Raw genomic sequence first — 12,362 nt, 5'->3', positions numbered from 1 at the left:
CCACATTTTATTACAGCCTTATTCTGAAACTTGTTTTTTTCCCTCATCAATCTACACACAATACCCCATAATGACAAAGCAAAAACAGGTTTTAGGACATTTTTGCAAATGTATTAAAAATAAAATACTGACACATTAACATAAGTATTCAGACCCTTTGCTCAGTACTTTGTTGAAGCACCTTTGGCAGCGATTACAGCCTTGAGTCTTCTTGGGTATGACACTACAAGCTTGGCACACCTGTATTTGGGGAGTTTCTCACATTCTTCTCGGCAAATCCTCTCAAGCTCTGTCAGGTTGGATGGGGAGTGTCACTGCACAGCTGTTTTCATGTCTCTCCAGAGATGTAGGCATCAACATTGACAGTGGTGTAAAAATACGTTAAAGTACTTGTACTTTATATTTTTGAAACTAAACTACATTCCTAAAGAAAATAAAGTACTTTTTACTCCAAACATTTTACCTGAACCCCAAAAGTAGTCGTTAAATGTTCAATTTACACACTTATCAAGAGAACATCCCTGGTCATCCCTACTGCCGCTGATCTGGCGGACTCACTAAACAAACACACATGCTTAATTTTTTTATTATGTGCTCCTGGCAATCTGTAAATAAAAATAAAATAAAAAAATGCAATTTGGTTTGCCTACAATAAGGAATTTGAAATTATTTATAATTTTACTTTTGATACTTAAGTATATTAAAACCAAATACATTTAGACTTTTACTCAATAATATTTTACTGGGTTACTTTCACTTTTACTTGGGTCCTTTTCTATAAGGTATCTTTACGTTTACTCAAGTATGACAATTGGGTACTTTTTACACCACTGAAAATAGATACATCTTACAACCACTAGGCTAGTACTAGGAGCTTATCGAAAATGAAACAATGTGTGCATATTACTTCTCTCTACTTTAGAGCGCTGTCTATCAACCGGTAGGGTGGCACCACGTTTGTTCATGTTTAACCTCAAATCATGTTTGGCCGCTGTTTGTGGAAAGTTTTCTGAATAAGCCTTGGACTTTCTGAATGTCATTCTCCCACACACTCATTGAACTTGTGACGGTGTTTGGCAAGATTTTTGTCAGTTAGCCTACCTAGTAAAAAGCTTACCTGTGGCAGCGCGCATACTCTGTGCCTGGCCGGTTTCTGTTTGTGGAAGGAGGGATCCCTACAGTCAGCGTACTAGAACTCTTCGATACAAGGGAGCGAACTCATTTTGTGGAGAAGACCTATCGTTTAAAAGGTGGGTGCCGTTCAAAGTTGTACTTGTTTCCTAAAACAACTATAGTAGCCGATTGAGAATGTTTTCAGACCGATTAACTCATCTTTTGAAGATTGTGTACATACTCATGTCAGTGTCAGGCGGCCTATTTTCAGCTTTTGTCGCTTTATTTTCATTTGTTTCTCTCAACCTGCCTCTTCTGCACACCCTGAATGAAACCTAGTAAACCTATTCCTGTTTTAAAACAATTTTCACTTAAACATAATATCTATGGAGTCAAGACAATAGAATCCAGACTTGTGCAATTATTAAGTTCTTGAAACTAATGGGGAAGTCCCCTTTTTATCCCCACCTTGTCTCCACCAACATTGTGGTTACTCCACAATACTAACCTAAATGACAGAGTGAAAAGGAAGCTTGTACAAAATAAAAATGATCCAAAATGTGCATCCTGTTTGCAATAAAGCACTAAAGTAAAACTGCACAAACAAAATCGATGTCCTGAATATGTTTGGGGCAATGTTTGGGGCAAATACAACACATCACTGAGTACCACTCTTCATATTTTCAAGCATGGTGGTGGCTGGATTATGTTATGGGTATGCTTGTCATCGGCAAGGACTAGGGAGTTTTTTGGGGTGTTATAAAAAGACTAGGAATAGAGCTAATTACAGGCAAAATCCTAGAGGAAAACCTGCTTCAGTTTGCTCTCCAACAGACAGAGACAAATGCACAATAACCTAAAACACAAGGCCAAATATACACTGGAGTTGCTTATCAAGACAACATTGAATGTTCCTGAGAAACCTAGTTACAGTTTTGACTTAAATCGGCTTAAAAATCTATGGCAAGACTTGAAAATTACTGTCTAGCAATGATCAACAACAACTTGACAGAGCTTGAAGAATGAAAAGAATGTGTGCAAATATTGTACAATCCAGGTGTGCAAAGCTCTTAGAGACGTACCCAGAAAGACTCACAGCTGTAATCGCTGCCAAAGGTGATTCTAACATGTATTGACTCGGGGGTTGAATACTTATGTATTTGGATTTTTTCTTCATTTAAAAAAAAAATAATGTTTGAATTTTTCTTCCACTTTGACATTACAGTATTTTTTGTAGATCGTTGAGAAAGAAAAAGACAATTAAATCCACAACAAAATGTGGAAAAAGTAAAGGGGCGTGAATAATTTCTGAAGGCACGGTACAATGTAAAGTGCTTTAAGCACCAGCAAAAAGTGCATAGGGTCCTACCGGTATAAAGGCAATTCATTATGTATTGCTGAAGTGCTTATAGTTGAATCCCATTGAGCTTTGACTCTGCCACCTGTTATTCACTCATTCCTTGTGAATTAAGTCCAACTCAATTTTCACCTCACCACCTCTGCTCACTGGGTGGGAGCCTATAGCATGACATGTTTTTCATTCACAAAGTGTTGAATGAATAACTCAAAATAAATGTGTGGTTGTGTACTGCATCACAAGACATCTCAGTTCACCCAGCGAGAGGTGTCATGCACCCCAAAATCTAAGGGGGCACAAAGTATGCAAGGATGGTTGGGGTGTGCTCCAGAGGGGGCCTAGTCCCCCCTGTCTGCAAGCTGGAGAATTTATCATTTTCAAACACCTGAAACAGCATTTTCCTGCAATCTATAGAGCCATAATCATTATTCTTAATTCTGTACAAATATATATGTGTGTGTGTGTGTGTGTGTATATATATATATAAATATAAATGAATGAATGAATGAATCTGGGTAGAAGATTAAAAGGAATGTGAGTCTTATTTAATACATTTAGTTATTGCTTGCCTTTCTAAATTCTTAACAACCTTGCCAGCTGGCATGCCAGCTAAGCTAGATAGACAAGCTAGCTACTATAATTTGATTGATAGCCTGAAATAACTTATTGGAAGCTAGTTATGAGGTTGGAAAATTGGGAATATATCTGGACTGTTTAAAGCCAAAACTAAACAGGACAAATCTGAGGGGGCACGTGCCCCCTATGGGCATGACGCCTCTGCACCCAGCTGTTGTTCTTTGTAACATACTCCTTAAAGTTACATTGCCTTTTTCAACTTGTGTGTGTGTGTTGGTACAAGGGCTCAGAAGGACATGTGTGGGAGCCTCGGGAAGAGGACATATTCTATCCAGATACATTAGTTTGTCTCAGCGCCTCCAGAGGAAAATGCAAGCTGGCCTTGTATTTGCCTCTGATGTGCTGCTTGAGACAGAAGTTAGTCTTTGGCTGTAAAAGAGTTACCTGCATTCCTCTGTGTTCATATGATCCTCTGTGATCTCATACAATACACGTGTGTGACAGTGGACTCTGCATCTGTGCCCGGAGGGCCTAGGCTTGTTGTCATAGTATCAAATCCAACATTTTAGGATGACAAAAGCAAATTTGGTACTGTCGTGAAATGGCGTAAAGGATTAAGGAATAGTCTACAACTGTTACCTGATGTATGTTAATTCGCCAAACTCTATAATGTTGTTTTTTATTTCCTTGGAAGTGTTTTTGATATGTATCCTTCAGCCACAGAGCACTTTCATTTTTTTCTCAGCAGATCATTTCCTAAACAGGCCTGTTGTCACTATAAATAAAAACGAAGTTGTTTACTACTCTCTCCACCCTCGTACCTCTCTTTTCCCCACCCATCCTCTCTCTCCATTTTCCCCAGCCCTCTTACTGCAAATGGTAGGGAGTATCTTCTTTCAACCCTCCCCACCTTACCCCCATTGCCTCATCACCCATCTGAACCATTACTCTCGTATCACGCTTCAAGACACTCCCTCAGTGCCCACTCTCTCCCCTACCCCCATTGCCCCATCACCCATCTTAACCATTACTTTTCCCTTCACCTTTCCAGCCACTTCACTCACCCCCTCTGAAGCCCCTTTCTCCTCCCTGTGTGGTGCTCTGCTCCATGATGAGTGCGCAGCCTCGGAGGATCCGCCTAAAGCCCTGGCTGTTAGCCCAGGTGAACAGCGGGAGGTACCCCGGCCTGCAGTGGCTCAGCCCGGACCACCGGATCTTCCAGATCCCCTGGAGACACGCCACAAGACACCTGCCCACCTCTGAGGAAGAGAACACCATCTTCAAGGTGAGAGGGGGGTCCATGCTGAGAATGGCATGACAGATCTGAATACTTAAACGCTGAATGCCGTCATTTGGATATCAAACTGTAGTTAGATCAAAGTTTTGTCTTAGATCTACTTTTTCTTTGATCACTACTGGCAAGTCGAGGAACAGACATTTGTCAAAAGCTAAACCATTTTCAGAAGTGTTTAATCAAAACAGCACAGACATTATTCCCTGAACTTCAAGTAGCACATTTCAAAAAGTATTTCTAAGGAACTACGTTACTAAACACAGCAAAAAAAGAAATGTCCTCTCACTGTCAACTGCGTTTATTTATAGCAAACTTAACATGTGTAAATATTTGTAGGAACATAACAAGATTCAACAACTAAGACATAAACTGAACAAGTTCCACAGACATGTGACTAACAGAAATTGAATAATGTGTCCCTGAACAAAGGGGGGGTCAAAATCAAAAGTAACAGTCACTATCTGGTGTGGCCACCAGCTGCATTAAGTACTGCAGTGCATCTCCTCCTCATGGACTGCACCAGATTTGACAGTTCTTGCTGTGAGGTATTACCCTACTCTTCCACCAAGGCACCTGTAAGTTCCCAGACATTTCTGGTGGGATTGGCCCTAGCTCTCACTCTCCGATCCAACAGGCCCCAGATGTGCTCAATGGGATTGAGATCTGTGCTCTTTCCTGGCCATGGCAGAACACTGACATTCCTGTCTTGCAGGAAATCACGCACAGAACAAGCAGTATGGCTTGTGGCATTGTCATGCTGGATGAGCCTACAGGAAGGGTACCACATGAGGGAGGAGGATGTCTTCCCTGTAACGCACAGCGTTCAGATTCCCTGCAATGACAACAAGCTCAGTCCGATGATGCTGTGACACACCACCCCAGGCCATGACGGACCCTCCACCTCCAAATCAATCCCGCTCCAGAGTACAGACCTCGGTGTAACGCTCATTCCTTCGACGATAAACGCGAATCCGACCATCACCTCTGGTGAGACAAAACTGCGACTCGTCAGTGAAGAGCACCTTTTTGTCAGCCCTGTCTGGTCCAGCGATGGTGGGTTTGTGCCCATAGGCGACGTTGTTGCCAGTGATGTCTGGTGAGGACCTGCCTAACAACAGGTCTACAAGCCCTCAGTCCAGCCTTTCTCAGCCTATTGCGGACAATCTACGCACTGATGGAGGGATTGTGCGTTCCTTGTGTAACTCGGGCAGTTGTTGCCATCCTGTACCTGTCCCGCAGGTGTGATGTTCGGATGTACCGATCCTGTGCAGGTGTTGTTACACGTAGTCCTCGCAGTGGCAGACCATCAGCTGTCCGTCCTGTCTCCCTGTAGTGCTGTCTTATGCGTCTCACAGTATGGACATTGCAATTTATTGCCCTGGCCACATCTGCAGTCCTCATGCCTCCTTGCAGAATGCCTAAGGCACGTTTGTGCAGATGAGCAGGGACCCAGTGCATCTTTCTTTTGGTGTTTTCAGAGTCAGTAGAAAGGCCTCTTTAGTGTCCTAAGTTTTCATAACTGTGACCTTAATTGCCTACCGTCTGTAAGCTGTTAGTGTCTTAACGACCGTTCCACAGGTGCATGTTCATTAATTGTTTATAGTTCATTGAACAAGGATGGGAATCAGTGTTTAAACCTTTTACAATGAAGGTCTGTGAACTTATTTGGATTTTTACAAATGATTTTTGAAAGACAGGGTCCTGAAAAAGGGACGTTTCTTTTTGTTTGTCACCCACACACTTCCTTATCCCATTCAGCGGAAAATGCATCAACTGTTTTAGTGAACTGAAAGAGCCTTAGTTTCATTTCCACTGCTTCTCTAGTGTCAAACCTCTCTGGGTGTTACTGACCTCGTGTATAAGGATGTCCGCATGATATCCACTGCACCAACAGCAGTAATCGCCTACTCCCTGCCTCAGACATGCTTTTGGCTGGAGTCATTTCCTCATTAGCCATTACCCTGTTCTCCATTTACAGTGCATTTGGAAAGTATTCAGACCCCTTTTTGCACATTTTATTACGTTACAGCTTTATTCTAAAATGTATACAATAATTTTTTTCCTTATCCAATCTACACCAATACCCCATAATGACAAAGTAAAACATTTTTATACATTTTTGCAAATGTATAAAAAAAAATAAAAAAAACAGAAATACCTTATTTACATTAGTATTCAGACCCTTTGCTATGAGGCTCGAAATTGAGCTCCGGTGTATCCTAGGAAGTGTACCAAAAAAATTCTGCAGCACAAGAACACAGTGGCCATCATTCTTAAATGGAAGAAGTTTGGAACCCCCAAGACTCTTCCTAGAGCTGCCCGCCCGGCAAAACAGCAATCGGGGGAGAACGGCCTTAGAGGTGTGACCAAGAACCCGATGATCACTCTGACAGAGCTCCAGAGAGTTCCTTTGTAGAAATGGGCAGTGGTGGGCCGTCAGGGCCAGCAAGGCCTTCTCTGCTGGCCTAAACATCATCAGAATATAATTTTTTTAAAAATATATTTTCCCACAAATATGTATTAGATTATTCCCCAGAGTAAGATTTATACTCTTCATTTCATAGCTTTCCTCTTGGTTGCACTGCTTCCAGCCCCAGGTTGAGATTTGGAGGGCTGGTCTTTATGTTAGATCTTTTATCCAATCATATTCAGCCATCATGTGTTGCCAGGGGTCTAAAATCTGCCCTCAAGCCTTCAGAATCAACAGTGCGGGCGCTTGTAGCTTATAGTGAATGGAAATGAAAATTTTGTGTCAACCAATCAGCTTTAGAGTTGGCTATTGTACACCTGCTGGCTGGCTCCAGTGTTACACAGGAGCCAGCTAGCAGGCGTAGTGCGTGCACGTCTTTTGATTGGATTACTAATATTGAGAGGCAGGTCCTATGGGCAGGTCTATGCAGATCTAGGAAACTGAATTTGATAAACGAATTAATTTGCGTAGTACTAAGCTGTTTTTTCAACCCACAATGGCGGAAGGATGAGAAGATATCGATTTGGTCGAGGATATAATTATAACGCCATTCTCAAGACGAACTTTTCAAGAAAAGTTAGACATTGTAAGGAGAGGTCGCCCGACGCCGACACTACAAAGCCTGTCACAGGCGTGAAAGGGGTTCGTTCGCTCGCCACTTTCAAAGTTCCAACTACAAGCGCATTGGCTCCGAGAAGCACTGCAAACTGTACTGCTGGGAATGCCTATTATTTGCAAGTGATCGATTTGGTGTTTGGAGGCACACACTGGCTTTGCAAACTTGAGTTGTCTAACCAAGGCAGCAACGAGACACCAAAGTACGGCTGGGCACTTACAAGCAATGGTGCTTTTGAAAACTTTTGGGGACACCGGAGTGGATCTACAGCTCAACGAACAAGCGCGCAGGGCAACGCAGCTGCACAATGGAAAGGTGAAGGGAAATATTGAAAAGACTCATTGATTGTGTCATGTTTTTGGGTAAACACTGTTTGACGCAACGCCTGGTTATACTGCGTTTCTGTCTAAATGTATAGTGTCTAGAGCCATGGCATCATAATGATGGTAATAAGAGATGGATTAATTAGGGTGGGACTGCGTAGTACCTCACTGAAGGCCCAGGCCCCAGGTCCACGGCACGCCACTGGAAATGGGTGAACCTTCCAGAAGGACAACCTTCACTGCAGCACTCCACCAATCTGGCCTTTATGGTAGAGTGGCCAGACGGAAGCCACTCCTCAGTAAAAGGCACATGGTAGCCCACTTGGAGTTTGCCAAAAGACACCTAAAGGACTCAGACCATGAGAAACAAGATTATCTGGCCTGAATGCCAAGCGTCACATCAGGAGGAAACCTGGCACTATTCCTGTGGTGAAGCATTGTGGTGGCAGCATCATGCTGTGGGGATGTTTTTCAGCGGCAGGGACTGGGAGACTAGTCAGGATCGAGGGAAGGATGAACGGAGCAAAGTACAGAGAGATCCTTGATGAAAACCAGCACCTCAGACTGGGGTGAAGGTTCAACTTCCAACAGGACAACAACCCTAAGCACACAGCCAAGACAACGCAGGAGTGGCTTCGGGACAAGTCTCTGAATGTCCTTGAGTGGCCCATCCAGAGCCCGGACTTGAACCCGATCGAACATCTCTGGAGAGACATGAAAATGGCTGTGCAGCGACGCTACCCATCCAACCTGACAGAGCTTGAGAGGATCTGCAGAGAATAATGGGAGAAACTCCCCGAATACAGGTGTGCCAACCTTGTAGCGTCATACCCAAGGAGACTTGAGGCTGTAATCGCTGCCAAAGGTGCTTCAAAAAGGTATTGAGTGAAGGGTCTGAATACTTATGTAAATGTAATATTTCTGCTACAATTTCTAAACACCTGTTTTTGGGTTGTCATCATGGGGTATTGTGTGTAGATTGAAAATTAAAATGTAAACTCATTCTCCTCCTTGCCTACCCCTCTCGTCCCCCAGGCCTGGGCTCTGGAGACAGGGAAGTACCAGGAGGGTCTGGATGAGCCTGACCCTGCCAAGTGGAAGGCCAACCTGCGCTGTGCCCTCAACAAGAGCCGGGAGTTCAAACTGAAATACGACGGCACCAAGGAGACACCCGTCCAGCCCTACAAGATCTACGAGGTCTGTGACCAGCCCTGCAGCGGAGGTAGGAGTGTGTGTAAGCATGCAGGCTCATTGGCAGCTTTGTAACTTCTATCTGATTGTCTTTGAATTTAAATGAGTTCTTTTAGAATAACTTTGTTGAACTTGTCTAACCTCAGATATTAATGTTTTGGGAAATTAATGAGATTTTCTCCCCCATGTTGATGGCATATTCCTTTTGATTTGGTTTCAGACACAGTTGATGAAGATGAGGAGGAGGTAAGGTGTAGACAATTACTTTTCCATGATTTCAGAACAATGTGTTACCACATTTTTCAGGTTGTTCTGAGATATCTCAAAACAATCTGAGAACAATTCCCATATCAGTTTTTTTTACATAAACATTAAAACGTGTCTTTTTCAGATGCCGAATATTGTTGGTCTCTCCATTGGTAAGTGTATACTGTCAATACACCTTTGCTACTGAGCCATGGGTGAATTAGGCAGAAATCGCTTGAAAGGTTAACCGTTTGAAATGTGTCACTATTGAAATGATGCAATGTCTTAAGTGTGTGTTTGTCCTCCTGTCTCTCTCAGACCCCAGAATTAGTGACCCACACAGTTTTCAGGCATTCCCTACTGCGCATAGGATAGACATTCCCTTCAGCTCCCCTCTCAATGACATATATGGCACCCCCCACCACACCCCTATGTACTCCAATCCCAACGGGAGCATTACCATGGCAGCGCATCTCCCTCAGCCAACCATGGCTCCCCCGGAGTTTTCTGCCGACGTTCCATTGGTGGTGAAGTTGGAACATGGGGTCTTTGTGCACCCTGGACCCGTAGGACCCTCCAACAGCCTGGGGATGGGTGGAGGGAGCATGCAGCCTCCTGTGGTCACTGAGATGTCCCCCATGGTTCCTTCTGCTGCGTCTGTGGCTCTGGTTGCCCCTAACCCAGGTGCCGCCCCCATGGAGGCCATGTCAGGAGTCCAGAACCAGGAAGAAGGGCAGGCGGTGCCACCCTACAAATATGATCTGCTGAACAGCCTGCCATGTGAGTGGAATAGAACCTATAGGTCCATGCTGTGTTGAGAAGAATACTGCTTTATGTACAATGGCTTTACTTTGGCAGTCAGGCACTAATGCAATAGTTCCTTGCATGTTATCCAAAAAAATCATTCATTGTAATTCCCCTACCATAAAAACAGGGTGTCAACTTTATTTGGTATTGCAATACATTCACTCAGAACAGTTGCCTCCAATAGCCTATAATTCATCGAATGAGTCAATCGGGCATTAGTGTAGTAGTCTGGAATACGTGCCTGTCACACCCATCAAATGGAACACACTGCCAGCTGTCTGAAGGTGTGGGGGATGGTAAGACGGGTTCTGTAGTTAATTGGAATAGGCAAAATCGAGTTTTGCCCTTTTAATAGCTAAAGCGGTAATGTGTTATTCATTGATTCTCACCCCTTTTCAGTCTTATGATAACTTGGTATCAGAATACTATTTGGCATGATTAGAAAGAGCTTTATTCAATGATGACTTTTTGAAGTGCCCACAATTAATCTAACACTACATTATTTGACTCTGGTTTCAGTGACTGACCTAGACATGAAGTTCCTGTACCGGGGTCGCAAGATGGGCTCCCTGACGGTGAGTAACCACCAGGGCTGCCGGCTGTACTACGGCCACCTGGAGCCCACCCCGGAGCAGGTGGACCTGTTCGGCCCTGTCACCCTCAACCAAGTTCTCTTCCCTGGCTCGGCCGACATCCAGAACGAGAAGCAGCGGTTCTACACAGAGCACCTACTGGATGTGATGGACCGAGGCCTGATCCTTGAGATCTGGGAGCAGGATATATACGCTATCAGGTTGTGTCAGTGCAAGGTGTATTGGTCTGGGCCGGGCATTGACGAGCAGGGGCCACCCAACCCTATGGAGAGGGAGAGGAAATACAAAGTGTTCAGCCTCAATAACTTCCTGCACGGTGAGTCAGTCAATCCGTTTTATTGCTGGGTATTTTAGTCATCTAAGGCACAAGTTTCATAGTGTTTGAATCCCCATCTGATCCCTCAAAACATCCTATTTTTCGTTTGAGATTCAATAACAACAATGCTGGACACCATTGCCATGATTTTTCAGTTAACTTGAGTCACATGCCCATCCATTCTGTGAGTAAGCCTTATTGCTTGTACTGCTATTGTTGCACAGCCCAGGCATCCACATGGATTAGCTGTAGAACAGATATCGCATTACAGGAGATAATCTTTATTTCTCCCTCATGCACACACATACCAACAACAGGGCTCATCTTGTTCCAGAAGGGTGAAACTCCCACCCCACCACCGTTTGAGCTCTACTTCTGCTTCGGGGAGGACTGGCCAGACCAACGGAAACCCAAGGAGAAGAAGCTCATCGTTGTGCAGGTGAGCAGAACGAATTGACCCCATACCCTTGTTGATTATTGACAGATACAGTACATACATGAAATAACAGGACCCTCCATCCATTTCATGTCTAGGTGGTCCCAGTGGTGGCGCGGATCCTAACAGAGATGTTTTCTGGAGATATGTCCTGGTCCACAGACAGCATCCGGCTGCAGATCTCCAACCCAGACCTGAAGGACCAGACGGTGGAGCAGTTCAAGGAACTCCAGAGGCTTCTCCAGAGTCAGCATGGCCTGGGATCCTGAGTCAGGGGCATCTTGCTGGGTCTTAAACAGGGCCTGTCCTGGATCAAGGCCTCGACAACCTTATTCAACTGCCTTTAATGTTTTGTGTGTTGGGATATTAGCCTTCTTTCAACCCTGAGCCTCCCTCAATGGAATCTTCATCCAGCCTAGAGCCCTATATCTTGGGCAGAACTACTTCTACATCAAAATCCAGACTGCTGTATCCTCAATGTGTCTTAAATTATTTTTTTGAATTTCAATAAATACCATTGCAGTATTTTTATTTTTTTTAAATAGTTGTAGCAGATATTACTCCCTCAAGTGTCACTAATTTCTATCCATTTTCCTTTTGCAACACTAACTGGCTCTCTCAAGAATGGACATGGATGCTACGGAGCCAGAAATGTGACACACGCAAGCCAATGTTATTTTAAATGAATATGGTAATTTATTCCTTGACCAAAACAACTGTCAGAGGGTGTTTAAGTCAAGGCTTTGGGTGAAAGTATCCACTTGTACGGTCTCATCACCCTCAGATTCCATAGGCAATATGGACGTGAGGGTGAACCGGTCAGCAAATTACTCACCACCCTTCTATGGAGTTCTACACGCATTCACTGGAAATTTGATTAGTGTGAATGGGATCGAGGAAAAGTAGGGGCTTGTGTGGAAGTGTATCCGAGTTGCAGCTACAGAGTAAGCTACTTAAATGTCCAGACGAATGCATGTCGGCATCTAAGTAGAAAATGCGTGTATGTGTTGTCTGACAGACTAGT

At 43.9% G+C, this 12,362-nt stretch overlaps 1 protein-coding gene across 1 annotated transcript; it reads left to right on the top strand.

Moving 5' to 3' along the window:
• The first annotated feature begins 879 nt into the window (after nt 1-879).
• On the top strand, nt 880-11,863 carry LOC129865306 (interferon regulatory factor 5-like). The gene is made up of 9 exons (XM_055937980.1): nt 880-1,250; nt 4,098-4,331; nt 8,785-8,971; nt 9,161-9,186; nt 9,332-9,359; nt 9,505-9,966; nt 10,513-10,902; nt 11,220-11,341; nt 11,437-11,863. The coding sequence occupies exons 2-9, from the start codon at nt 4,155-4,157 to the stop codon at nt 11,605-11,607; spliced, it is 1,563 nt and encodes a 520-aa protein (XP_055793955.1). The 5' UTR covers nt 880-1,250; nt 4,098-4,154; the 3' UTR covers nt 11,608-11,863.
• The last annotated feature ends 499 nt before the right edge of the window (nt 11,864-12,362 follow it).

This window comes from Salvelinus fontinalis, chromosome 11, assembly GCF_029448725.1.
Source record: "Salvelinus fontinalis isolate EN_2023a chromosome 11, ASM2944872v1, whole genome shotgun sequence".
NCBI classification, from domain to species: Eukaryota; Metazoa; Chordata; class Actinopteri; order Salmoniformes; family Salmonidae; genus Salvelinus; species Salvelinus fontinalis.
The sequence above is the reverse complement of the archived record's forward strand: the minus strand, read 5'-3'. Positions and strand labels throughout refer to the sequence as shown.